Below are 27,538 nucleotides of genomic sequence, written 5' to 3'. Positions count from 1 at the left end.
ATGTGCCAAGCCCTGGGTTGTACACCTCGCACTGTACACGAGCCAGACGGGATCGACACCATTGGGAATTTCAGTTTGTTGGAAGCCCATCCTAGTAGGAAACTTTTTGATTTCTGATTTGGAAGACTCAGCTAGTTAAAGCAGGTGTTCTGGCAAGTAAGGTCCATCTTCTTCTTTTTTTTAGACAAGATGGCTGGCCTGGATTCATAGAGATTGGTCTGCCTTTGCCTCCTGAGTTGTGGGATTAAGGGAATGCGCCACTACACCTGGTGGATCCATCCTTTCTTTGGTATAGGAGTAGTCTCACAAGTGTATAAAGAAGAGGCAGTAGCCTGCAGATGATGCTGTGGCCACACCTGAGATAGCACACCAATGGACTCAGTGTCCCACACAAGTGAGGTAGACATTTGTGTGAAGTGTTTTATTTGCTCTCTGAAGTGTGGTCATGAGTGTGTAGTAGCCACTCGCTAACTGGTAATGATACTAGAATAAGGAATCAATTATGTACTAACTTATTTTCTGTTTTGTGCTTCTATTCATTGCTTAAGATAAGACTTCCAGGGTTAGCTGTTGACACTGTGTGAAAGGTCAGTGTGAATGGTTGTTGCCAGTGTAAAGAGCAGATGTTGTCAGAAAATAAGGAAAAGAGAAAAACTGGTCAGTGACTAATAACATTATGGTATTCTGTGAAGCCTTGTGTATATAGAAATAGCAACACAGAATTTCTGCCAAACAACCCAGATAGTCCTGGTTTAAAATGAGTGCCTTTGCCGTGTTTCTGCATGTGGTCTAGTGTTTAGTCATCGTTTGAAATGACACAGCGATCAGTGTTTAAGGGGTTTTTGTACTTCTCTTGCTGGGTAAGGTTTGAGCTGTGGGCACTGAAATGTCTGTCTTTTCTTCTGGGAGGGCGGGAGTTGTGTTAACATGTGACCTCAAGTAAGCACTGTGCTTCATGCTATTTAATAACATTTTCATGTTGCACTTGTTGAGAAATGTAAACAGAAGAGTTTCTGTGAACCGAGAGCATATGTTTGGGTGTGGCAAGGGAGCTCCCCAATGCAGTTGTCTAACAAAGCAGAGTTTTATCATTTTTTTAAAAATTTATTTTAATTTATACGTATGCGTGTGTCTATATGAGTGAATGCCACATATGTGCAGGTGCCCATGGAGACCAGAAGAGGGTATGTGATCCCTTGGAGCTAGAGTTATGGGCGGTTGTAAGATACCGGGTGTGGGTGCTGGGAACTGAACCCAGGTCCTCAGTGAGTGCTCTTAGCTGCTGAGCCATCTCTCCAGACCCAGGAAGGTTTTCTTGTTTGTTTGTTTGTTTTTATAGATATGTGGCAAAGGCAAGTTCTACTGTGCTCTTCTACCAGTTGAAGGGAAGATTCATTTGTTCTACAAATATGTGTTCAGAATATTCAGCTTTAGAGAGTAAGGATAACGTGGTAAACAGAAATGGCCAAGGTTGAGCAGTGAGATATCTCAGTAGGTAGGAAGTGTTTACTACCAAGCCTAGTGACCAGAGTGCAGTCCCTGGAACCCACAGAGGAAAGAGAATGCCCAAAAGTTGTCTTCTGACTCCTCCCCCACAGTAATAATACTTTCTAAACATTTAAAGGCTGAAGGCCCTGGCCTTGTCTTTGTGTTGTGGCCGGTAAGAGAAGTGCTACATGTGTGGATCCCAGACTAGGAGGCAACAGGTGTGAGGAGAGAGATGGGCCGGAGCAGGGAACACGGAGTAGGGTGACCCTGCTGTGTGGTCAGGGAGGGCTGCTCTGAGCAAGTTTCTGTCTCAGAGTTCAAGACCAGGTAGGTGCGAGTGGGCACCATGGGGCCAGGTTTGACTTTGGGCTTTACTTTGAGGTAGGGTGCCCTTGGAGGGTTTTAAGCCTACAAATGACTAACTTGTTCTCCTCAATGAAAAGAAATCACAGCTGCTTAATCAACTGTGTTTAGGGTATGGTTAGGCAAAATATCATTCTTTTGTGTCACATTTAGAAGTTGATTTGTTTTTGTTTTTGTTTTTTAATCCACCCAAAACTGGGTGTAAATGTCTGTGAATGTGAATGTGAATATCTTTATTAACCTTAAGACAATATAAAACTAAGCCAGTTATAATTCTTTCTCTTGGGATTATAATGTAATATAAAAAATTTAAAACTAATAAGAGTTAATTAAGGTGTGGGTCGTAGCTGGGTGTAATGGTATACACATGTAATTTCAGCGTTGGGGAACTTGGAATACATAATAAGACCCTGACTCAAAGCAAAATTTTCAAAAGTAAGGGTTATTTTCCCCCCAAATTGCATATGCTCCTAAGCAGTACCGTGTGAGGCGCCAAGGCGGGGAGGAGTAGAGGAGCCGTGGCTGACCGGGGCGGCTGACCGGGGCAGCTGACCGGGTGGCTCACCAGGCGGCTGACCAGGCCGCGGTTGCCCTGCTGGATGTGCACAGACCTGCACTCCCGGCCTCCACTGCCCCACACGCCTTGTCCCCCAGGTGTGATCCAGTGTTTACGCGGAAGTGTTCACAGCAGTCTGTCTGCTTTCAGCAGGTGTTCCATTCTTTCTTTAATTTTAATTTTTAATTTTACTTAAAATTTTCATTTTTATTTTTACTTTTCAATTTTTATTTCATTTCATTTTTACTTTTTGAAAAAATTAATTGAAATAAAATGCCCCTCCAGCCCCTTCCAGCTCCTCTCCCTTGGACCACTTCTGTGCCCCCTCTCAAGTTGATATCCGTTTTCTTTGACTATATGTTACATGTATTTGTGTATGCCCAAATGTATATAATACAACTTCCTGAGTCCTCCCTCGTTTGTTGTTGTGTATATATGGTTTCAAGGCTGACCGCTCTGCATTTGCCAGCCAATAAGAGGGCTCATCCCTGGGAGAGGATATTCTTCTCCCGCAGTCAACAGTTGCCAAGGTTCTTTGTCCAGGGGCTGGACTTTGTGGATTTCTCCCACCTACATTAATGTATCTATTGATATTGCAATCTGGTCTAGTGTAGGCAGCCATTTTCAGGGGAGACTTTCAGGGGAGACCAGATTTCCTGGTCTTCTGGCAGTCATCTGCCCCTCTTCAGGATGATCCCTGAGCCATAGCTGCAGGAGCTGTGACATAGATCCTAGGACACAGGGAGTAACAATGGGGGAGGGGCTCCAGCTGGAGGGAGGGAGGAATGTCAGGATGGTAGGAGGGACAATGACATCAAGGTGTCTGAAAAAGCCTTGATCCATATGATGTTCCATCCTCTGGGCCTGGCTTCCCAAGATCTGTTGATCCCTGTGTTGTATTCTCTTGTGGTTTTTTGTGATGGTCTCTGTGTGCTGTAAAGACAGGCTTCTTTGATGAGGGGCTTTAGCTGCACTTACCTGTGGTGTAAGGATAAGATTTAGAATGTAGTAAGGAATAATGCTGGTCTAGCAAAGTGTTGATAGTAGATTCTGTTCTAAGGTCCATGACCTCACTAGCCCAGGGAAGATGACTAGGATTCCAGTACCCGGAATGGTTCCCCTCCTGTTGAGTGGACCTTAGGTTTATCAGACAGCTGGTGGTTGCTACTTCCTGCTCCTTCATGCGTGTTTTGCGGTGATGGTAGTTGTCGTGCTTCATAGACACTGAAGCTGGGTAGGACTGTGCAGTCGCCCCCTCCCAACCCTGGCAACCCTGGCAACTAGACCACAGGAAAGATGCTTTCAGGTCTCATCCAGCTCAAGTCATCTGAGTGTCTCCAGCAGTAGGGGCCACCCTCAACCTCTGAGAGGCGACCAAGGGCTGCATTGATAATCTCTTGTTTTGGGAGTCATTCAGACTATCCTGACCAGTCCTTCATGTCTGATACTGGGTTTTTGTTAGTCTGTGGTTCTTGTGGAGAGCATTGTCAGCCCAAGTGGCTTAACTTCCCTTAAGATGTGTATGTGTGTGTGTGTACGTGCGTGTGCGTGTGCGTGGCGCACACATGTATATCTATACATGTACTTAGATGTGTATATTGTGTGCATAATTTTAGGTATCGAATATTATAATTCCTTGAGGCTTTATCAGACATCCTTGATGTTATTGTCCCTCCTACCGTTGTGACATTCCTCCCTCCTCTCCAGGTGGAGCCCCTCCCCCATTGTCACTCCCTATACTACTCCGCATCATCTGTGTGTCCTGCTGTCCCCTCTCTGCCACCCCAACTTCTGTCATGGTCCTTTCATACTTTTTAATCCAGTTTATGTGCTCACATCTGAAGACTTGGAATTAAGGACCACAGATGTGAGAGATCGTGTAGTGTTTGTCTGGGTTACCTCATTTAATATCTTTTCTAGGTTCATCGATTTACCTGCAAATTTTCATGATTTCATTTTTCTTTACAGCTGACTAGTATTCCTCTGTGTCTATGTACCATGTTTTCATTATTCGTTCATCTATTGAAGGACGTTTAGGTTGTTTCCATTTCCTGGCTATTATGAATGGAAAGCAATGAACATAGCAATAGGTGACTTAAGTATGTATGGAGTACAATGTTGGTCCTTTCAGCATATGCCAAGGAGTGGAATAGCTAGGCCATATGGTAGATTCATTTGTAGTTTTTGGTGATTCTCCGTACCAATTTCCAGAGCCACTGTACCAATTTACACTCCTACCAACAGTGAGGTACCTCCTTCTCACTAACATCCTAGCCATTCTGACTGGAGTGAGATGAAACCTCAAAAGTTGTTTAATTTGCATTTCCCTAATTGTTAAGGGTGATGAACACACTTTGAGGTATTTCTTACCAGTTTTTATTTCTTCTACTGAGAGCTCTCTGTTCAGATCCATAGCCCATTTTCAATTGGGTTGTATTAATCTTCTGTCAAATTTAGGGCTGGCAAATATTCTCTCCCATTTTATGGGTTTCTTCTTCACTTACAGAGGGGGGCTTTCTCTTCTACACTTCACACTTCACTTATAGCTGTGTAGAAGCTCTTTGATTTTATGAAGACCTAGTTGTCAGTTGTTGGCTTAGTTCCTTGGCAAGTAGAGTCCTGTTCAGAAAGTCCTTTCCTTATCCTGTATCATGTAGGATACTGCAGATGTTTTCTTCTAGAAATTTTAGAGTCCCAGGTTTCAAATTGAGATTTTTCATTCACTTGGGTCTAACTTTTGTGCAGGGTGAGAGAATTGGGTCTAATTCCATCCTTCTGCATGTGAACAGGCATCCAGATTTCCCTGTACGGGGTGTTGAAGGTGCTGTGTTTCTTCAGTGTATGCTTCTTGTCTCCATCAAATATCAGATGGCTGGCTGTACTTACGAGGACACACGTTGGGACTTCTGTTTTGTTCCACTGGTTTACATGTCTATTTTTGTGCCAGTACCGTACTGTTTTTATTATGATAGCTGTGTTGTATATCTTGAAGTCTGGAATAGCAATCCCTCCAGCATTCTTTTTGTTGAGGATTGCTTTGGCTCTCTAGGGTCTTCTGGTTCCATTTGAATTTTAGAATTCTTTTTCTATTTCTGCAAAGAATGTTGTGGATAAACAATTTGTAAGTTGTTTTTGTAACCTGCCACTTTGATGAAATTATTTCTGGAAGGTCTCTGGTGGGATTTTTGGGATCTCATGTATCAAATAGAGATAATTTGACTTATTGTCCTATTTGTATCCCTTTAATTGTTTCTCTTGCCTTCTCCCTCCAGCTAGTACTTCTAGCATTATATTGAAAAGGAGTAGGGATAGTGGACAGCCCTGCCTAATTCTTGACTTTAATGGGATTGCTTCAAGTTCTCAATTTCGGATGATGTTGGCTGTGGGTCTGTCATATTCAGCCTTTAGTATTTTGAGGTATGTTCCCTCCAGTCCTACTCTCTCTCTGGGACTTTTATCATGAAAGCATGTTAGGTTTTATCAAAAGCCTTTTCTGCATCTATTGAGATGATCATTTGATTTTTGTCTTTAAGTCCATTTATCATTTATTATATTTATTGACTTATATGTTGAATCAATTCTACTTTTCCCAGATAAAGCCAGCTTGATTGTGGTGGACGATCTAGATATGTGCTGGTATTCATTTTGCTAGTATTTTACTGATGATTTTTGCATTTGTGTTTTTTTTTTAATGTGTGTGGTGTGTTATTCTTGTTAGTACCTATTAAAGCTGCTTTATAAAGTTTATGTTCTCTCTCTCCCCCCATTTCTTGCTTGTGTCTGTATTGGTTTTGTTTTAATAGTATAATTGAGAAGGAAGATTTTTATAACATAGTTGCTATCAGAATCAGAAAATGTATAAAAGACTAAGAAGGGTACTGTGTAATGGGGTGGCATGGGGTACTGTGAAAATATTTCTTTATGCAAGTGAGAAGTAGTTCTTGTATTTTCCTCATGATCATGAAATTATTTTTGTGCTGATGTTGTTTCCAAAATTGGAAAATATTGGCCAATCAAGTGTTTAATGAAAATGGTTATAAGGGTATATGCCCAAACCATTCCGCTCTTATACATGCATGTACACAAAGAGAGAAGGAGAGAGACAGGCAGACAGACAGACAGACACACACACACACACACACACACACACACACACACACACACACACAGCTCATGCATGCGTGCGTACATGCCCTGTGAAGAGCGTGAATTTGCAGTGGTAGGAGGAGGTCCTGAGGTGAGGGCTGCTGCTTGCTCATGGTGCAGATGGACCCTGTGCTGGGCATCCTCTTTCACCTGCTACTCAGTGCCCACCTGATGAAAGTCAGCTCACTAAAACAGCCAGACTGGCATGACTCTGGGCAAAGAGGAGAGCTGCTACCTACCAGGAGGGGTCAGAGAAACCCTAGCAGAGCCATGTGAGAAGAGTTTGCTAAGCAGGGAGTGAAAGGAAGCTCTAGGAAGGACTACCCGTACCAGCCAGAGGAGTCTGCATCTGGCCAGCCACTGGGTGAGTTACAGAGAGGAGGGGAGCTGGCAAGAGTGCACTTGGGTGGGGCCAGCTGTGGAAGTGCAGTGCTATTTACACTTCAGGTTGGGGCACTGGGATGCTGTGGAGAGGGAGACTCAGGCGGCCCAGTGACTGATCAGACACCTGTCTTCTGCACAGACCTAGGACCTAGCAGGAAGAGCTGTTGCTTTACAGTGAAACTTCTACCAGGGGTGTGACCATGTGATTAGAGAGAATCAAGGGTAGGGCACATGTGACTGATTCAAATACCAAAGGGAAGGCATCAAGTTGGTTCCAGAGCCTGGTACTGCCACAGTTAGGACCAACCTCATTTCCCTGGTTGGAGCCACAGAGAGCACTGTTCAGGGAGATACTAAAGCAAGAACAGAAACAGGGGAGCCCCGGAAGGGGCAGGGTGGTGTGAGGAGTTGTTGAGAACCCCTTAAGGAAAAGAATTTAAGAAAAAAAGAGGAAGAAATTTGAGGAATAGAGAGCAGGAGTGGTAAGAGGTGTCTGGTGCCGTGCTGGATGACCGGCCAAATTCTGCTGTGACTTTGTGTTTGACCATGAAAGATTCCAATGCTGTCTGTAGTCTCTTGTCAGATTTCAGGCCATTCATGGGAATGGAACATAGCGTCTAGTTTGTGTACTCACAGTGCCTTATAATTGGTCTTAAGGTGTTACACACACTAGACCATTGTCTGCCTACGATGGATGTTTGGAAACCGATGTGCGTATCTCACACCAGCGAGTGTGAGTGGCGCTGCTTCAGATGTCTCGGCCAGTGTTTGGAATCTGTTCTCACGGTAGCTTTCTTTGTTTGTTTCCATAGCCTGGCGCCCGTGTTTGCTCTCTTTGTACCGTTTTACCGCTCCATCCCAAGAGTCCAAGTGGCACAAATCCTGGGCCCGTTGTCCATCACAAACAAGACACTGATTTATATATTGGGACTACAGGTACAGTATACATTTCATGTCCACATTTCTCTAACCAGATCTGGGTGGGTTTTGTTTTTTGTTTCATTTTGCTTTTTCTTCTTTTGTCTTTTCTCCTTAAATAATGTTTCCATAAATCTGGCTTCATGATCTGTATCAGGTGCTCAGAGGAAGTGTTACAGAGTGAGAACATCAAGGTGTAAAAGGTACTAGAACACTTTCATAGCCTTTAGAAATCTGATAAAAGCGTTAAAGCTTTCACTGTAATTTGTATCAGTGGAAAATATTTTTTATTTAATCATGCAGTTGTATGTAACTACATTTAAGAATCATAGTGTGAAGTGGAAAAAATGAGAAGAGTGGAAAGTGGAAAATCAACATCAGAGTCACATATAAGGCTATGAAGAAACCCAGCATGCTTTGCACATCTAAGCGGTGGAGTTTGCAAGAAGCATTATCAAGCTGAGTCTGTAATACTCAGAGGCTGAAGCAGGAGGATTTTAGATTCAAGGCGAGAATGGGCTACAGAATAAGTTCAGAGGCACCCTGGACAACTGAGTAAGACCCCATCTCAAGATTCAAGAAAAAAGGAGGGACTGGAGAGATGGCGCAGTTAAGGGTGTGTACTGCTCTTGCAGAGGACCCAAGGTCAGTTCCCAGCACCCCCTCATACCCTACTTCAGGCAGCTCATAACTGCTTGTAACTCCAGCTCCAGGAGATCTGATCCTCATCTGGCCTCTGCAGGTCCCTGCACTCACACATAGATACACACATATACATGCAGTTAAAAAGAATACAAATCATTTTTAAAGGGAAAGAGACCTAGAGATACCTCTCAGTGGTAAAATTCTTGCCTAGCATGTCCATGACCCCAGGTTCAATGTCCAACATGCTCCCCTTCTGCAAAGGAGGGAAGGTAGATGTGGCATTGCCCACTTTGGTTCGTCTGTATCTGAGCAGACATGGTGGCAGGGTCATGCTTTACGACTGCCTTGCTGTGAAGCCACCAGAGCCTTTGTCTGACATGAGAACTTAAAATGTCAAGGTCATCTCCCCTAGCACCCAGTGTGTACCCGAGGTCTCGCAGCCTCAGGCCTGTGCTGGAGAACGGTGCTCTCCAGTTCCGTCTGCACTCTCTCTGGCACTTTCTTTTCTTTTCCTCTCACAGCTTTTGAGTAGTCTGTGGCTTCCTGTGGCACCCTCTGTAGCTTGGCCTTTGATTCCCCCAAACAACACTCTTAATGTTCCTTCTCCCCCACATACCAGGCCAGATGCCAGCTTCACACGAAGTACCTCCTCCTCCTCCTCCTCCTCCCCTTGTCACCTAACATCTCCTCCAGTTCTCCAGTCACTGTCTGTTACACTGTCAGTGATAGGTGCTTCCTCACCATGGTGTGTTTACTCCTCTTTCAGACCATGACACATGGGTCGCTCCTCACTCTGTCCTGCTATGGCTTTCTCTGGCAGTGAAATGTGTGCCAAGTTCCAAAACCCTTTGAGTCTCGTGGTGACCTTCTAGTTCCCCCAGCTCTGATGTTTGGTGACGGCATTAAGGACAGCAAGGGCGTTCCTTTATCAGTTATGGGTGGGCGGAAGCCGTTAGGACCATGGGGATTTTCGGCTTGGTGACGTATAGCCTCATAGCCCTGCCCAGAGGCAGAAATGTCAGTCTCACTGCCTCAGATAGGCTTCCAAATCAGTGTAAATTTCTCCTGTTCTCATAAGACTTGCACTGGCTTTGTTAGGTAGGAGGTGGCGTCGTTAAGTGGAAGTGGAGGTGCCTCCTGCGCCTCTTGACACAGTCTAGTCCTTCTCGAGAGTGACGCCTGGGCCCTTGTCCATCCAGCACCACTTCCATACTTGCCCGCCGCTTGGTCAGAATGTTTGAAGTTTTTATCCTTTCCTTTCCTCCATACACGCTAGGTTTTCTTCATATTCCATGTGTGTGTTTGTGTGTTCCACTTGTTACCGTAGGTGTGTGCACATGTGTATGGAAACCAAAGGTAGACTCGATGTGTTTTCTTTTTCTTTCTTTTTTTTTTCTTTTTTTGTTTTTTTTTTTTTTTTTGTTTTTTTGTTTTTGTTTTTTTTGTTTTTGTTTTTGTTTTTTTAAGACAGGGTGCCTGTCCTGGATCTCACTCTGTAGCCCAGGCTGGCCTGGAACTCACAGAGATCCACCTGGCTCTGCTTCCTGAGTGCTGGGATTAAAGGCATGTGCCACCACTGCCCGGCTTCTATGTGTTTCTTGATTGCTTTGTTTTTTGAGATGGGGGTCTTTCACCGAACCGGAAGTTCATCAGTTCTGCTCCTCCCCTCTCCCAGTGATGGTTACATTCATCCATGACAGTGCTGACCTTCTATGTGTTCTGGATCTGAACTCAGGTCTTTATAGCGGTGTGGCAGGCAGTTATGCACTGAGCCATCTCCTTGCAACTCCAGCTCACTTCATGCATATTTCTCTGGCTTTCTCTCTCCCCATCACGGATACTTGAAGCAAGGAATATAAGACGGGTGGATGGGCAGGCAAATAACTTTAATCGTCATAAGAGCCAGAGTGCCTGTTTGGGGACACAGATGTAAGCCAGAGGAATCCAGCCCAGAGGCACATTCATACCCTTTCAGAATGCAAGCAGAAACTTGGTACTAAGGCAAGGGATGTCAGAGACCAAAGAAACTATTCTCTTACTGACAGAATGACAGGCTACTTTACTTGTATATGAGAGGCAGATGGATGGCGAGCACAGAGTCATGGGCAGAACACGCCAGTCACACCTCCTGTAGCTGCCTGACCCAGGGAAAGTACTCAGTGTACTTTCCTCGTTGGCTGATGAGAAATCTGAGTAAGTCTATGAAATGCCTGGAGAGCAGTACCTGGCTCTAGAAAATGATGGCTACTCTTGGATCCCTCCTCTCACAAGAGGAACTGCTTGTCCACATAGTCCTCATCTTGCTTATGAGAGCTGGGTATACAGCGACCTAGCTTCACGCCCGATGGCAGGCCAAGTGAGCAGTGGCAGCCACTGTTCCTTCCCTGTGGGCTGGCACTGGAGCAAAGCCTGCAGACTCTTTCCCTCCATGTCTGTCTGTGTTGTGTGTTTCTGTGTTACGTTTGCAGAACCCTGAAGTTCCCATCTAGTGCAGTGTGAGCAGTGAATCTGAGCTGTGCTGTTTCAGTGTCCTCCTCCTTTCTCCATGGTCCTGCAGCGCCCACCCGAACCTTCCCAAACTAAACAAGAAGCCGCAGAGCCTCTCATTCTAGTAGGACACTTGGAGATGCCTTGTGATTTTTGTTGTTGTTTTGTTTTAGAACCCTGAGCACATCTCTAAGAAGAAATTTCATGAGGCCTAATTCTAATACCCTTCATACCTTTGCATCAGTTAAAACTTTGTTTCTACTAGCATACTCTTTTTTTTTTCCAATTTTAACAACTTTATTTTACTTTTTAACAAAATAAAATATAATAAGATAAAACAAAAAAACATCACAAGGAAGCTGAGCAAGGCAAAGCAACAGAAGGAAAAGAGCCCCGAGAGAAGTCATGAGAATCAGAGACCCACTCGTTCACACATTAAGGAGTCCCACGAAAGTACCAAACTAAAGCTAGAATACATGCAGAGGACCTGGAGCTACTAACTTACTCTTACCTTGGGTGAACTAGAGTGAGAGTTTTCATCCCTGAAAAAGGGTGCTGTTGGGTGTGCACTTAGATGCTGGCAAGTTCTCCATCTAAATGTACACAAAGCAATGATGAGAAATTAAAATGGGAAAGTTGTATAAACAGCTATTATAGATCATTACCTATCACTGAGTATGGACAATAACTATTACTTCTACATTATTAATGCTAATTATTTATTTCTAGTTGTTTACTGTAAGTCAGTTCTAAAGCCTGCTTGTAAGTGAGAATGTGCTTAAAATTCAGTTACTTTTCTTTGCATGTCAGGGGCCAGATTCAACACATGTGTTATCAGCTACAGAAAGCCTGGAGTCTTTGGTGGAAAGATTAACATCTTATTTTCTTTTAAATAAACAGAATTGCTATTCTTTCACTTTCAAATTGCTTCCCTAAATTATGCCATGAATGATTAATGTGTAATTCCTGTAGTCACCACTGTAGTGTGTGAAATTAAGTGTGATGTGGCTGGTAGCTGGATTTCATGTTTAGTTGCCTTTTGTTTTCTTTTGTAGCTTTTCACCTCTGGTTCCTACATCTGGATTGTAGCCATAAGTGGACTTGTAAGTGTCATTTTTTTAACCTCTTTTCCCTGGTTTGGGTTTTCTAATCTGGAGGTTTCCTTCTCTCTCCCATGTCCACAAAAATTCATTGCACTGTAGGAAATATTTTAAAAGAAATTTAAAGCATGAGGTTGAGATTGATGCTTCATGACTTGGATGTAAACCTCTAAATTTGTGAAAATAAATTTGTAACTAGTGTATATAAAAATATTTTAATCTCTTTTGAAAAAAGTAAGAAAATTACAGAATGGGTTTATAGAAATGTGCACAGTATCAAAGGGGGAGACAAATATTTACACTCCCACTGCAGACCCTGTCAATAAGTCACCCGGACCCTTGTTTTCTGAAGGAGTATGACTTTGGGCCACCTTGAGGTGTTTTGAAGCCTTCTCATGTCTCTCTTTAAACTCCAAGCTAAGTCATTTCATATAGAATTCGGTCCTTCCCTTCCCTTAGCTCATGTGCTTACAGCCAAAATTCTGTGGACCAACATGAAGACTTGTCTCCTCCTTATTTCATGGTTTACTCAGGACCCCATAGTGAGGCCTTCAGAGCTCCTGAGGCAGCTGGTTCTTATTTCTGTCCCTCTTCCCCCTCCCCTCTCTCCTCTCTCTTTGCTGCAAACCGCAATAATATGAAGTAGGATTTCAGCTGATTTTGACAAGCTAATGCCTGGAAGAAGCCAAGGGCCTTCCAGAGGTCAACCTGAGGCTCAAGGAGTCTTGGTGACATTGGCTTTTGATTATTAGCTGTTTCCTGCTATGAATTTCTCACGTGCTGTTGTAGCCTTTCCATCATTCATTGGGCACAGTTTCCCCTCTATTAATGGAATATTTAGATAACCTTCTATACAGTAACGCAGCCAGAATCCCTAACTTCAGGCCTTTCTGTGATTATCGTCATTAGCAGCATCTGGCCAGGACCATCTCCGGATGGACAAAAGTATCTTATCTGAGATACCTCACAGATTCTCTAAGAACAGACTTAAGTATCCAGACTATCTGTTTGAGAAGGCCTGGTGGATGGGCTAATTAAGCTTAACTTTCTCCTTTCCAAAGTCTTATCTCTAGTTTTAGATCCACCCTTAACAATTAACTCAGAACTAAAGGGTTCCTATTCACAGGTACGTCTAGCTGTGATGGAAGTTGCCTAGTGACCAAGCACACTTCCTCTGCCCTGCCAGAAACGGCGGGAGCAGAGATAGCTTGGAGAGATACCCGCCAAAGGGATAAAAATAAAAGGCAGTTTTATTTTCAGAGCAAGGACAGAGAAGAAAAAAGAGAATGGAAGAACTAGATGGGTAAGAACTGGAGGGGAAGGAATTGAGATGGAGGAGAACTAGATTGGAGGGCTGGAAGAGAGGACTAGAAGAACAAGATGGGAGGTGAGGAAGAGTGAGATGGGGAAGAAGGAGATGGGAGAGGAGCTAGATGGGAAAGAACTAGACAGATGAGAAAGACCAAGATGGGACAGAACTAAGAGAAAGAGAATTAAGAGAGCACATAGAGGGAACAGCAGAAAAATATAGAGAGAAATCAGGCAAGAAAGGAGCTAAATAAGAGAGCAGAAAAGAAGCTGTGTAGAGAGAGAACCAACCAACTCAGAAGAATAAAGTATATGGACTAAAGAATTTTGTGTATGTAGATTTAGTAGAGAATCCCTCAGATGAATTCACCACCAGTAGCGTCTCTTCTGGGACTCTGGGGGAAGGCTATCGAGGGACTGGAGCCCAATAGCTTTCTTTATCTCTCTCTCTTCTCTCTCCTCTCTCCTTCTTCCTCTCCTCCCCCCTCCCCTCCCTTCTTGAGACTGGGTTTTATTCTGCACCCAGGTTCACCTTGAGCTCACAGATGTCCTGCCCTGCTGGGATCACAGTTGTGAGCCATCTGGTACTCTTGAGACCTGTGATGGTTTAGGGTCATTCTAGGGTCAGTTTTGCCTCCGGGCCACCAGGCCTCCTCTCCCCCAATGTGGCTCATCACCACCTACAGCCAGCTTGGCCATGAGAGCTGCATGTGGAACAGTGTCCTTGGAGGGCTACTTCACCTAGCAGCAGTGATCTCCAGCCGCCTTTCCAGATGTTCTAAAGCATGCAGGAACACGAGAACCACCTTTCTACAGGTTTATGTACCAGCTGTAACGTTTCTTTAATAACACACTGTGATACATTTGTTTAAAATGTCCCATTTCTCTCGAAATTCTGTTTTTAGACTTCTGGTGGTAAATTAAGTGCTTACCTCTGTCACCTCAGAAAGTTTCACTCTGTGACAGTCAGGGTTCTAGAACTGAAGGCTGCGTTTCTCAACTGTTGGTCTTTCTGGACTCATGCTGCAGCCCTGTCTCTTCCAGTCTGCCTCTAACAGCCAGACGCTGAGTTAACTTTTTAAAGGGAATCGGAGGGCATCTACTAATTTCTAACGTAAAAATCCTTTTTTTCAGAGGAGTAAATAGGCCCATGACGTGTTTGAAATAGAATTCCATGATGACTTGGCATTTTGAGGAGTACATTGTCATTAACTATTCATGAACCAATTGAATTTTCTTCTTTTACAGTAATTATCTCAAATGATAAAGAAAAAAATCTGATAAGTCTTCGTGTTAATCTCTTTATTTTCCAGCTTCTAGATAACACCTTGTTTATTTCTGATGAATAATCATGAACTGCGCATGTGTGGTAGGGCTTCCTCATAGCTAGCATTTGCAAACCCCAGTACTAATTAGTTAGCTGATTAAATTAACATGATCGATAGCAGCACTGATCGTAGCTAGTTTTCTTTCATATTGCTCCATACATGTTGATGCTTGTTTCCAATATACTGTTTTTTTCTGGCTTTGTTAAGAAAGCCCACATTCTTATTTTGATACTATATGTCATATATAATATGGTGTAAAGATAAGGATGATTATTAAGGGGTCTTAATTTATAAACAGAGCATGGGGATGCACTCCTATATTCTTTCAGCACTCAAGAGGTAGAGGCAGGAAGATTGTGAGTTCAAAGCTAGCTTAGGCTACAGAGTAAGATCCTGTCTCCAACAAGGAAAAACGGAACGATAGCCTTCTTTGTGAACGTCTCGCTCGTTGACCACTGAACTGACTTTAGGGTCCATGTCTGAGAGTCACAAAGCCACAGTGTATCCAGATGCCTCTTGCTCAGTGTGACTTCCCCTTTTCTCTATAGATGAGCTGACTTCCTTTTTCTTTTGGTTTTAATGCTAACTAAAATACTTAAACGTTAAAATTCATGCTTCCAGAAAGAAATGTGCAGATGGGATTCATTATTGTGAGGTGATGTTACAAAACCTATTGGTGGCCTCACCCAAATGGCTTGGTGGGTACTTGCTGCCAAGCCGAACGGTCCGGGGACCATTGAGGAAAGGGAGAGCAGACTCTTACAAGTCGGTCAGTGAACAAGGCACGTGCGCACACGCTCCACACACATATACACACACAAAAATAAATAAATGTAATAAATAATTAGTTCTGTGTGTGTGTGTGTGTGTGTGTGTGTGTGTGTGTGTGTGTGTGTATTTAAACTTTCACCATTGGAAGCCATCATGTATCAAAAATACTGTGTTTGGGAAATAATTTTACTTAACTCTGGCAATTAATATGTGGTTTGTTTTATTTTAGGGTCAGGTGGGCAGGGCTGGGGATGTGCTTAATAATAGAGTGCTTACTTAACATGCATAATATTCTGGGTTTAATCCCTAGTACCAGGGGTGGGGAGGAAGAGTGTGTAAAACAGGGATTCTCGACCTGTGGGTCATGACCCCAATAGAGGTTGTATGTCAGATCTCCTGCATATCAAATATTTACATTAAAATTCTTAACAGTAGCAAAATCACTGTTAGGAAGTATTGACAAACTAATTTTATGGTTGGGGTTACCACAGCATGAGGAACTGTATTAAAGGGTTGCAGCATGAGGAAGGTTGGGGACCACTGGTGTAAAACATAAGTTATTTTTTATTTGCTGTCTTAGAAACTAAAAGCTATTCATGCTTTCCTGGAAAGCTAACTTTGGCTTGAGTTTAGTTTATTATAAGTTGATTTCTTTTAGTTGGAACAGTTTTTATCTCCTTGTTGTTGTTTATTCTTACATGATTATCCATGCTTCTTTTTTTTTTTTTTTTTTTTTTTTTGGTTTTTCGAGACAGGGTTTCTCTGTGTAGCTTTGCGCCTCTCCTGGAACTCACTTGGTAGTCCAGGCTGGCCTCGAACTCACAGAGATCCGCCTGGCTCTGCCTCCCGAGTGCTGGGATTAAAGGCGTGCGCCACCACCGCCCGGCTTATCCATGCTTCTTAATATATAGTTCTAAAATATCTCGTGGTTAAAGGAAAGGTTGATGAGTGACATGGGATGCCATTTTACCACCTAAGAGCCGACTGTGTGTTCAGCTGGTCACGCAGATGGGTGTGAACTAAATCCTTTTCCTAGGTGGAGGGAAAGGCATCGCTAGCTTACCAGGAGCCGCAGGAAGCTGGGAACAGCACTCCTTTGGTTCCGTTTGGTGGCCCGTGAGGAGGGCTCACCTGCTGCCTAGAAGGATGAAGGGTTCAGCTGGGCCTCAGGGTGTGCTTTGAGATTACTCTTGTTTCATTGCTCTTTTGTGTTGACTTTTTCCTCCTGTCATAGTTCTATTTAAATATGAGATGTTATGAAAGACTGCAAGAGTGGAATTATGAAGTTTGGCTTGGTATAGAAGGGGTATTTTAGTTTGTTTTAGTGCTTAAAAATTGTTAAATGTGTGTGTACATTTGTGTATTTTTTAAATGTGTTTGAGCATACTTGTGGGGGATGCACATGTGTGTTAAGGCCCAGGCTAACACTGATGTCTTTCTAGATTGTTGAGGAGAACAATCATCATGTATTGAGGCAGGTCTCTCAGTTAACATAGAGCTTGCCAGTTTGCCTACTCTAGCCACCTAGCTTACTCTGAGGATCTGGTCTCTATCTCTGTGTGCTGGTATTCCAGGCAGCCTCCAGGCCCACCTAGTGTTAATGTGGTGGGTGCTGGGGAGCCAAATGGCAGTCCTCACACTGGCATAGCAGGCACTTTGCCCACTGAGCCGTCTCTCCAACCCAGAGTGCTTTGAAGTTTTTTGTGAACTGCTGCTGCTGTGGATCTTCTGAACTACTTTAGTGCAAGACTGAAAAATTAAGGCCACTGTGTATATTCTTAATTGGACCAGTCTCATTACACATTAACACTTTATTTCCCCTAAAGCAAATGTTGCTTACATATTGGACATTATTTAAGTTCTTCTTGTAGTTCTGCTGAGAGCTTTGCAGCCATCTCTGTTCCAGTACTTCTCCATTTCCTGCAGTTTCATGAATCATAGGAATGAGTCATAACCACTAGGATGTACCTTGATTCTCAAAAGCATGGTCCGACTCAGCCATGATTAAAATAGAAAGAGCCTGCTTCTGCCAATTGTATGTTTTCACACTTCACGTGTTTATCATTTGCTCTTTTTTCAAGCTATTTAAGAGCAAATTAACTGGTCCCTCTCTCTCAGTCTCCACAGGTGTGTGCTGTTGAACCCTCACTGGGCCTGTTCTCTGACTTTTGTTGCTCTGTACAGCACATCAGTCACACTTTGGTTATCTTGTGATCGAACAATCTTAGTGTGAAAAAGAATCTGTCTTACCCACTGTAGGGTAGAAATGCACATGGAAGCCAGATTATCTCTAACGTTGAGTGTGGTTTAGTTGGGGTTGTTTTCTGTGGACAGTCAGGATCTTCAAAGCTTTTCAGACAAACACTGAGATGGTACAAAATTGTAGCTCTTACTGGGTGTACATGAAAGGAAAGGGAAAGGAAGGGGGGTTACCTCAAAGGAGTCAGGTGTCTCCTTTGTGGGCTCTGATTGCCTGTCTCTTCTTCACATGGTTTACTTTCAATGACAAAAAAAATAAGTAAATAAAACATTGTTGGGGCTGGAGAGATGGCTCAGAGGTTAAGAGCACTGACTGCTCTTCCAGAGGTCCTGAGTTCAATTCCCAGCACCCACATGGTGGCTCACAGCCATCTGTAATGAGATCTGGTGCCCTCTTCTGGCCTGCAGGGATACATGCAGGCAGAATACTGTATACATAATAAATAAATAAATCTTAAAAAATAAAAATAAAAAAAATAAAAATAAAACATTGTCTTAAGACTGTATGGTGGAAATGAGAGTAAGTTTAGGGGCTCTGACCCACTTCCAGGTGGTGAGAACTAATGTGTGGGTCTTCTGCTTGGGTGTGTCTTTTCCTTCTCTTTGTGTGTCCTTTTTTTCTGCTTATACTTTTCTCCCCAGATTTCTTACACAGACTGACCAAACAGGGGTACAGGGTAGCAGGGCAAATAACTCGTGTTGCTCAAGGCCTTCCGTTAAACTTTGGGAATTTAGAAGTTAGAGTCCCAAATTTAGCAGTTCATTGAAAACAAAATCAGGCTACAGGAGAAATCAAGGCTGGCTAAAGCTGTGATGTTGCTTGGCCTTTGAAGGCCCACATAGAGAAACAGGACCACCAGAGGAAACACCCACATTTAGAGGGAACTTTCCCCCTTTGGGAATTAAAAGAGCATTTATGACGCCAGTGCCCACTGAGTGATGACACATAGAGTCACACCCACATTTATGCTGAATGTTCCCTTCCGGCCTCCCTCTCCACTCCCAGCTTGCTCTATCCTGACCCCAGGTACTTGGACCCACTAAAAGAAACTATCTGATCCATTTGGTGGTTCATCTGTTTGGCGGCTGATCTGTTTGGATGTTGAATGTAATTATCCCCCCATAATCTCATAGGGAGTGGCACTATTAGGAGGCATGGCTTTGTTGGAGTGGGTGTGGCCTTGTTGGAGGAAGTGTATCACTGTGTAGGTGGGCTTTCAGGTTTCCTGTGCTCAGGATACCACCCAGTGTCTCAGTCGACTTCCTGTTTCCTGTAAGGTGTAGGACTTTCAGCTACTCCAGCACTATGTCTGCCTGCATGGTGCCATGCTTCCCACCATGATGACAATGGCCTGAACCTCTGAAACTGTAAGCCAGCCCCCTCAATTAAATGTTTTCTTTATAAGTGTTGCAGTGGTCATGGTGTCTCTTCATAGCAATAAAAACCCTAACTAAGACAATCTATTTGGGCGTTGCAGCTTAGTCCATGGCTAATGATTGATAATTTGCCAGACAGGGGTCATATAGGTGGGCAGGGACTAGTTGACATGTGACGGTGGTGGTGATGCTGCTCTTACTGGCATTGTCTTGGGGGGTTTTGTTTGTTTTTTGAGACAGGCTCTCACTGTGTTACCCAGAGTAGCCTGAAACACATGATGGAGTCCAGGCTACCTTCAGATTTACTCTTCTCCATGCCTCTAACACATAAATGACAGATTACAGGCAGACACCACCACGTCTGGCAAGTGACCAGGCTAATGTCTTTAGCTGGCAGTGCCTTGCACAGTGCAGCCCTTCAGTTCCTCTCCATAGACTCCCCTTCCCTAGACCGGAGCCCAGCCTCCTCGTACAGCCCATCCATCACCCTTCTTCCAGTATTTTGTTCAAGTCCTGACCCAAACCTTTCCTTATCCCTCCTTTGTGAGTGTGTGTAAGTGTGCACATACACGTGTATACACGTCTCTATATTGTTGCAATGTGAGTATTTAATGAGATCTGGCCTCACTGCTTTTTGAGTTTCAAATGTGTTGTTGATACAATACAGTGTTGTGTATTAGTTCTCAAGCTTGTTCATCTTGCTTTACTAAAGCTTTGTTGATTAACCATTTACTCTTTCCCCTGTCTAAGATCCCTAGCGACCACCATTCCTCTTACTGCTCTGGACTTCTCTTAGATACTGTGTTACATCATGCATTGTCTCTCCGTTCCTCACCTGTTTCAGTTAGGACGAGAGCTTTCTGGTTCATTCGTATTGTTGCATAGTGAGGAATTTCAGTTCCCCTTTTCAGCTGAATGGTTTGTCCATTCATGTCTCAGTGGACATTGATTATTGGTTATTGTGGCTAGAACTCCAGTGAAATGAGAGCGCTAACATCGCTTCAAGGCTCTAATTTCAATTATTTTTTAAGTTTTTTTATTTGTGTGTGTGTGTGTGTGTGTGTGTGTGTACAATGTCTGATGTGTGCATATGTGTGTGGGTGACACATGGCTCGTGTGTAGAGGTCAGAGGACAACTTGCTGGAGCTGGTTCTTTCCATGTAGGTCCTGGGTATCAAACTCAGGTTGTCAGGTTTAGGGGCAAGTGCCTTTCTGTACCTGCTGAGCCACCTTATCAACCTCCTGATTTTAATTTTCTCGTTACATACTTAGAAATGGGGTTGTTGTTTTTTATTGTAATTGTATGTGAATGAGTCTGTGTGCCATGTGTGTGCAGTCCCTGTAGAGGCCAGAAAATAGTGTTGGATCCCCAGGAACTGGAGTCACAGCTGGTTATGAACCACCTGACAGTATTTGGACCCAGGTCCTCTAAGATGATCTGTCTCTCCAGCTCCGCACTGAGACACTGAGAGACGTAGCTAGGAACAGCCTTCCATAGCCTCCTCCAGCTGCAGCTCAGGGCTCATCTTTAAAAACGCATTGTTATGTATTTCACACACTCTTACGGGTGAGCATCTGCAGTACAAAATGGCCTAGAGCAAAGCCTTCCCCACAGACTGAGATCAACCTGGTGGACTCAGTCCAGGTAGGTCCAGTCCCCTCCTCCCAGGCCGAGCCAAGCGATCCTGCATAGGCCCCAGGTTTCAAACAGCCGACTCATGCAATGAGCACAGGACCCGGTGCCACTGCCTGGATGCCTCCCAAACAGATCAGGCCAATCAACTGTCTCACCCACTCAGAGGGCCTGATCCAGTTGGTGACCCCTCAGCCATTGGTTCATAGTTCATGTGTTTCGGTTCGTTTGGCTATTTGTCTCTGTGCTTTATCCAACCTTGGTCTCAACAATTCTTGCTCATATAAACCCTCCTCATTCTCGCTAATTGGACTCCCAGAGATCCACCCAGGGCCTAGTCATGGATCTCTGCATCCAGATCCCTCAGTAGTTGGATGAGGTTTCTAGCACGACAATTAGGGTGTTTGGCCATCCCATCACCAGAGTAGGTCAGTTCGGACTGTCTCTTGACCATTGCCAGCAGTCTGTTGTGGGGGGTATCTTTGTGGATTTCTGTGGGCCTCTCTAGCACTTTGTTTCTTCCTATTCTCATGTGGTCTTCATTTACCATGGTCTCCTATTCCTTGTTCTCCCTCTCTGTCGTTGATCCAGCTGGGATCTCCCGATCACCCAAGCTCTCTTTCCCTCGACCCTCGCTCTTCACTACCCCCACTCATGTCCAGGCTGTTGCCCTGGAGGAGATTGGAATGGGGGGAAGGTGAGGGGGGCGGGAGGGGGAGGAACAAGGGAATCTGTGGCTGATATGTAGAACTGAATTGTATTGCAAAATAAAAATTAAAAAAAAAAAAACAAAAAAAACAAAAAAAAACAAAAAAAATGGCCTAGAGACAGAAAATCATATAAATTACCATCAACTCATTGCAAGGTGCTAGTTTCATTTAAAAAAAAAAAACGTAGCTAAAGGAAAGTTAGCAGGCAGCATGTATGCTGTGGAGATCCCCGTGATGGATTAGCATGTCAGTTGCATGACAGAGCTTTTTTCCATAATGACTTCACACTGTCTTTCTAGCAAGAAACTGAGCGTTATTAAATCAATTTTGATTATCTTAGAACTGTTAGATTGTTGTGTGTGTGTGTGTGTGTGTGTGTGTTTAAATAGAAGAATACAATGTTTATTCTTCTTTGGAGCTGACTGTGTTGATATTTCTCTCTGTCTTATAACTTACAACTGTCTACACCTGCAGCAACTGCCAGGTGCTGATCACATGGATCTTCTGTTGACACCGTTTTGCCTCTTCTAGAAGTTCATTTATTTTGAATTGTAGACTATGAAGTTGTGGTGGTTGGAATGAGAATGGCCTTCATAGGCTCAGATGTTTGAATGCGTAGTCCTCAGTTAATGAAACTGTTTGGGAATGAGTAGAAGGTGTGGCCTTATTGGAACAGATTTGGCCTTGTGGGAGGAGATCTGGTATTGTGGGAGGAGGTGTGTCACTGAGGGGAGGCTTGAGATTTCAGAAGGCCACACCAGGCCCAATGTGACACGAATTTTAATCGGTCTTTTAATGAAAAACCTGGAGCCAGGTATTGGGGTAAATGCTGAAAGACCAGAGAGACAAAAGAACAAGCCACAGCCATCACCTCTTACCTCACCAACTCCTCAGCCTGAAAAACCCTCCTCAGCTGAAAAGCTTTAGTTCCTGTCTCCTCAGGCCTTGTATACCTTTCTCCGCCCACCATCCCAGTGTCTCTGTCTCTCTGCCTGTTGCTTGTGGATCAGGATGTAAAGGTCTCACCTGCTGCTTCAGTGACGTGCCTGTCTGCTATTGACATGATCATCATGGACTAATTTTTTAAAATTATAAGCAAGCCCCCAATCAAGTGCTTTCTTTCATAAGAGTTGCTTTGGTCATGGTGTCTCTTCACAGCAATAGAACAGTGACTAAGACAGAAGTCTTTTGTATTTTTTCTTACTTTTTTTTTTTAATAATTTATTTTAATTTTATGTTCATTGGTGTTTTGTCTGCATGTGTGTCTGTGTGAGGGTGTCAGAAGCCCTGGAACTAGAGTTACAGACAGGTGTGAACTGCCATGTGGGTGCCATGGATTGAATCCAGGTTGTCCTGTCTAGTGACAAGTACCTTTACCCTCAGCCATCTTGCCAACCCAATATGATGTTTTTGTATTGAGAGGTTTTATGTTGTGTTTGGCTGGTGTTTCTGTTGTTTATTTGTTAGAGGGTTTTGCCTTTGTGTTGGTGTGTCTGTAAGACTAAGTTTTATTGACTGTGATGATAGGCCTCTGATTCCTGGGCTCCTTGGGTAGCTGTACGTAGTGACTGACTTACAATGAACAGAGTGTAGCAGAAGGATGCTGTGACTTCTAAGAGTGGGTCAGAACACACCAGCTCTGCCCTGCTTTCTCTTGGACCACTTTCCCTTGGAGAAGCCAGCTGCTGTGACATGGAGACACAGAAACTCCCTTAGGAACATGCCCATTCTCTCAGCATTTGACACTAACTTGCCAGGTGTGCTCTTGACCCATCTTGGAAGTTCATCTTAAGCCCTGTCAGGTCTTCAGATGAGTACAGTATGACTAACATCTCTACTGAATGCAACCTCTTGAGAGACTTTGAGTCATAACCACCCAGCTAAGCTGCTTCCAGATTCCTACCTCACACATACAAAGAAAAGCCTATGTTGCTGATAAATACTGTTTTTAGCCATTCGGTTTTACGTAGTGTTTCTTAGTAGCCCATATCTCACACCGCTGCATAAACAGGATGATGTTTTCCAATCCAGAACATGGCATGTGTCCACATTTATTTAGCTTTTTACTTTATTCTTGGAATTTTTAGTTTTCCGTATGTAACCCTTGCACATCTTTCATTGAGACTTGTTTTTATGGTTTTCTCCGGTTGCTTATTGCTAATGTATAGGAAGCAGGTTAGTGTTGTTACAGTGTTTGTATTCTACGGGTTTGCTCCTGTTGTTGGTTGTTTTTGTTTCTTCTTCTGTGAATGCCTTGGAGTTCTCTACATTCATCATGCCGTCATCAGCCTTCATTACTACCTAAGACTTCTACTCGGGTGTTCAGTAGAAGCACAAACGGCGGGACAGAGGAGAGGGCTGTCCGAGTGTTTACTGCACAGCATGAGGGAGGACCCGAGGTCAGGCCCCCAGCACCCACCACAAGACAGTTTTGTTTGAAGTTGTCTACATTGTACAATTTACCTAATTCTCCTGATACACGGTTTTCCAAAAAAGGAAATTTCCAGCACCTTTCTAAGACACTTTATTAGAAATCAGTAATATGAGATATGCCTGATTTTGTGTTCCGCAGTCCAGAATCCCCATAGTCAGGATAGCACACTGTTTTTGTTGGCTACTCCCATGCTAATGTCATTGCTCTTCCCTCACACAAAAGAGGTGACAAGAGGTCAGCCTCCAACACTTCCACACTGCCAGGCAGCCACATGCCCACAGTAACTGCAAAGCCACATGGCTCTGTGTGTCGTGAAAATGATGATCTTTTCTAATGCAATCACAAGGAACAGGTAACTTTGAGGATCCCTAATCTGCAAGCACATTCTTGGGGTGATCAACCAACGCCTTCTCATTGATGTCACTGCTCTGTTAGCATTCTCAGCATGGAGGGACTAGGAAACTCCACGGCGGCAGAAGCTTTCTGTCTATAACAGTAATCAGTGTGCATATTGGATGAAGGAATGAGTCCTCAGTGGGTCTGCTCTCCAGGGAGCTTGTGTGCTGCCGTCCAGAGGCAGGGCGTGTTTGTTCCCAGGCTGGTTTGTATCCTGTAGATGCACTGCCATTCTCCTGGAAAAGCAGCCTTGTGTCTGTCTCTTGTCCTTGTTGGACGGTAGGGCTCTTGAACGTAGGGACTGTGGTCCACAGGGACCCTGGCAGTGCCCTTTCCCTGCTGGGCATCATTGCAGGTCATGGTCTCTTGTCTCTGCTTGTTGTGGTTTCAGGCATGCTGTAGACAGGACCAGAGGATAGGTGAGCTAACTAACCAAGAGGGCTGACCTGTTTCCCAGCCAGCAAATTAAAGTCTTTGCCCTTGAGCCTTACTCTGTGGCTTCCTTCCTCAAGGGTTAATGGTGTGAAAAATGCAAGTAAGTGTGCAGTTGATGTTCATACTTTTAGTGTCCTAAAAGCAAACAGTTTCCTGTTTTACATTGTCAGGCTAATGAGGAAATAGCTGCCATTGTTGCCATATGGGGGCTCCTGCCTATAACCCCGAACCACACGCTGGGACCTTGGCCTAGACAGTCCACAGAGGTGGGCCACACAGTCTCTGTTGTTTGGTCCCAGTGTCCCATTCCCTAAACAGGGTTCCTGACCTCCTGGCTGAGTGTTTCATTCTACACCTAGCTGGACCTCCTGATGTGTGGCGTGTGCCTTTTCCCTTTTGCTTTATCTGGTTATCTTCTGTCTGGACGGTTATCTTTGTTCTGGCCTCACTTTGGTCTTTGGACATCCTGCTTCAGAAAGACCTCACTGATCCTGGGTTAGTTCCTCCTGGCTGGTTGCAATGCAGATTCTAGCATCTGGCCTTACTTCTAAGATTTATTGTGTGTGCGCATGTATGGGTTTGCACACATGTGAATATAATTGCCCACAGAGGCCTGAAGAGAGTGGGAGTTAGAGGTAGCTGCAAGCAGCCTGGTGTGAGTCCTAAGAATTGAACTCAGATCCTCTGGAAGAACAACACTCTTACCCTGAGCCACCTTCATTCTGTCCCTCCCTCCCTCCCTCCCTCCCTCCCTCCCTCCCTCCCTCCCTCCCTCCCTCCCGTCCTTCCCTCCCTTCCATCTTCCTTTGTTGGAGACTGCATCCAGGGCTTGATGCATGCTACGTAAGCATTCTGCAACTTAACTCTTTTTCCCCACTCATACTCTGATTTTAAAGCTTTTTTTTTTTTTTCAGCAAAGCATGACTTTCAAGAAAAAACTGTCTCAGACTGAGGGTGTAACTTAGTTGACAAGAGTGCTTTCCTAGCACATGATGCCCCGGTGAGCTCTTCAGCACCACATAAAAACTGGGCATGGTAGCACACATTTGTGCTGCTAGCGCTCAGGAGATGGAGGCAGGAGGATCCGAACTTCAGGGTTATTCTACAGTGAGTTCAAAGCCAGCTCAACCTAATAAGACCCCAACTCAAAAAAAACTAAAAGGAATCTTAATATAACATAAGTAATACTGTGGAGATTTTGGCAGTAATTAGGTAAAAGTTTAATGTAATTATTCCTATCATATCTTTTCATAGAATGGGGTGATGTGATTATCAAATATTTATAGGAAACTGAACTGCTAAGCTTTATATACTCTAATCCATTGTAAATATCTGAAACATTTTACAGTACTGTTTTGTGTGTGAACTCTTCCTTCCCATGAGTGCTGCTGGCACACATGCTCATCATCTGTGGCTTCACCGTCCACCACGGGATAGATCAGACAGGGATGGAGTCATGAGCATGTAATCATTTTTGCCCAGCTTCAATTTCCCACCATGATGCTTTAAAAAATGTAAACCTTAAATAGGACTGGCATTTCTGTTCCAGCAAACACCTCGTTAAGATTTTATTTTGAGGGGCTGGAGAGCTGGGTCAGTGATTAAGAGTGCTTGTTGGTCTTGCAGAGGATCTGGTTTGAGTCTTTCATTCCTAGTACCCGCACGGGGTTGTAGATGTAACCAACCATCTTATTAAATAAGAAACACAGTACCAATGGAAAGAAGAAAGCCAAGAGATCAGAGCTAAGGGCCTTACCCGCCTGCTGCAGCTAGCCTCTTCAGCCAAGAGAGACCTCTCCGAAAGAGACCTACTTCCTGTCTGTTTGTCTTTATATAGATTTTCTGTTCTGCCTTCTCATTGGTTGTAAAACTAACCACATGACCTCCTCTTCACTGCCTGTCTGTACAGACCTCCAGACACACATTGGAGCGTGTGTCTCCAATGCTGGCTGTATCCTTGACCACACAGAGATCTGCCTAGCTCTGCCTACCAAGTGCTGGGATTAAAGGTGTGTGCCATGCACGCCCAGCTCTGCTATGGCTTGCTATTAGCTCTGACCCCAGGCAACTTTATTTATTAACGTACAAATAAAATCACATTTCAGTACAAATAAAATATCACCATAGGGGTGGTTCACAGCCATCCATAACTCCAGTCCCAGGAACTGTTTCCCTCTTCTGACCTCTGCCAGCACCAGTTACACACATGGTGCACAAGCATACATGAAGATAAAATACTCATACATGTAAATAAATAAGACTTTATTTTGGAACATTGAGTTTATATATTATTTGGTGAAAATTGGTATCTTAACCATTTTGATCTTCTAATTTGTGGATTGTAATACCTCTATTACTAGGGTTGTTTTTTTTGTGTGTGTATGTATTTATATATGTTCATGTACATACACATATATGCATACTTATACACACACACACACACACATACACACACACACACACGAGCATACGTATTCCTTGTACTGTTTTTGGTTTTCCCTATTAAGGGCTCACCTTTAATTGTTTTTATTTCTAATGGTTTGTTACTAGTATGTGCTTCTACTTCAAGTGGTCTGTGTCTCATCTTGGGTTGCTTTTAAGAATTTATTTTGTCCACTATAGTGCATCTCGAAGTAGATTTCATCTTCTTATCCCTTGGGAATGTTTGCATTTTCCAGTGTATTGATTTATTGTGTGTGGTGGGGTGGGGTGTGGGTAGTGCTCACATGGGGGTCAGAGGAATCAGTTCCGTCCTTCACCGAGTGGGTTCACAGGCTCCCACTCAGGTTGTTAGTCTTAG

At 43.8% G+C, this 27,538-nt stretch overlaps 1 protein-coding gene across 2 annotated transcripts in view; it reads left to right on the top strand.

Moving 5' to 3' along the window:
- Positions 1 to 27,538, top strand: part of Ubac2 (UBA domain containing 2) — a 180,876-nt gene that overhangs the window by 109,083 nt on the left and 44,255 nt on the right. The window contains exons 5-6 of one of the 2 annotated variants that reach the window (XM_059273177.1): positions 7,750 to 7,873; positions 12,043 to 12,090. In XM_059273177.1, coding sequence (XP_059129160.1) covers positions 7,750 to 7,873; positions 12,043 to 12,090 — 172 coding nt within the window. The remainder of the gene's footprint in view (positions 1 to 7,749; positions 7,874 to 12,042; positions 12,091 to 27,538) is intronic. The other variant, XM_059273179.1, reaches the window with a different exon arrangement.

Source organism: Peromyscus eremicus, chromosome 9, assembly GCF_949786415.1.
Source record: "Peromyscus eremicus chromosome 9, PerEre_H2_v1, whole genome shotgun sequence".
Lineage (NCBI taxonomy): Eukaryota > Metazoa > Chordata > Mammalia > Rodentia > Cricetidae > Peromyscus > Peromyscus eremicus.
The sequence above is the reverse complement of the archived record's forward strand: the minus strand, read 5'-3'. Positions and strand labels throughout refer to the sequence as shown.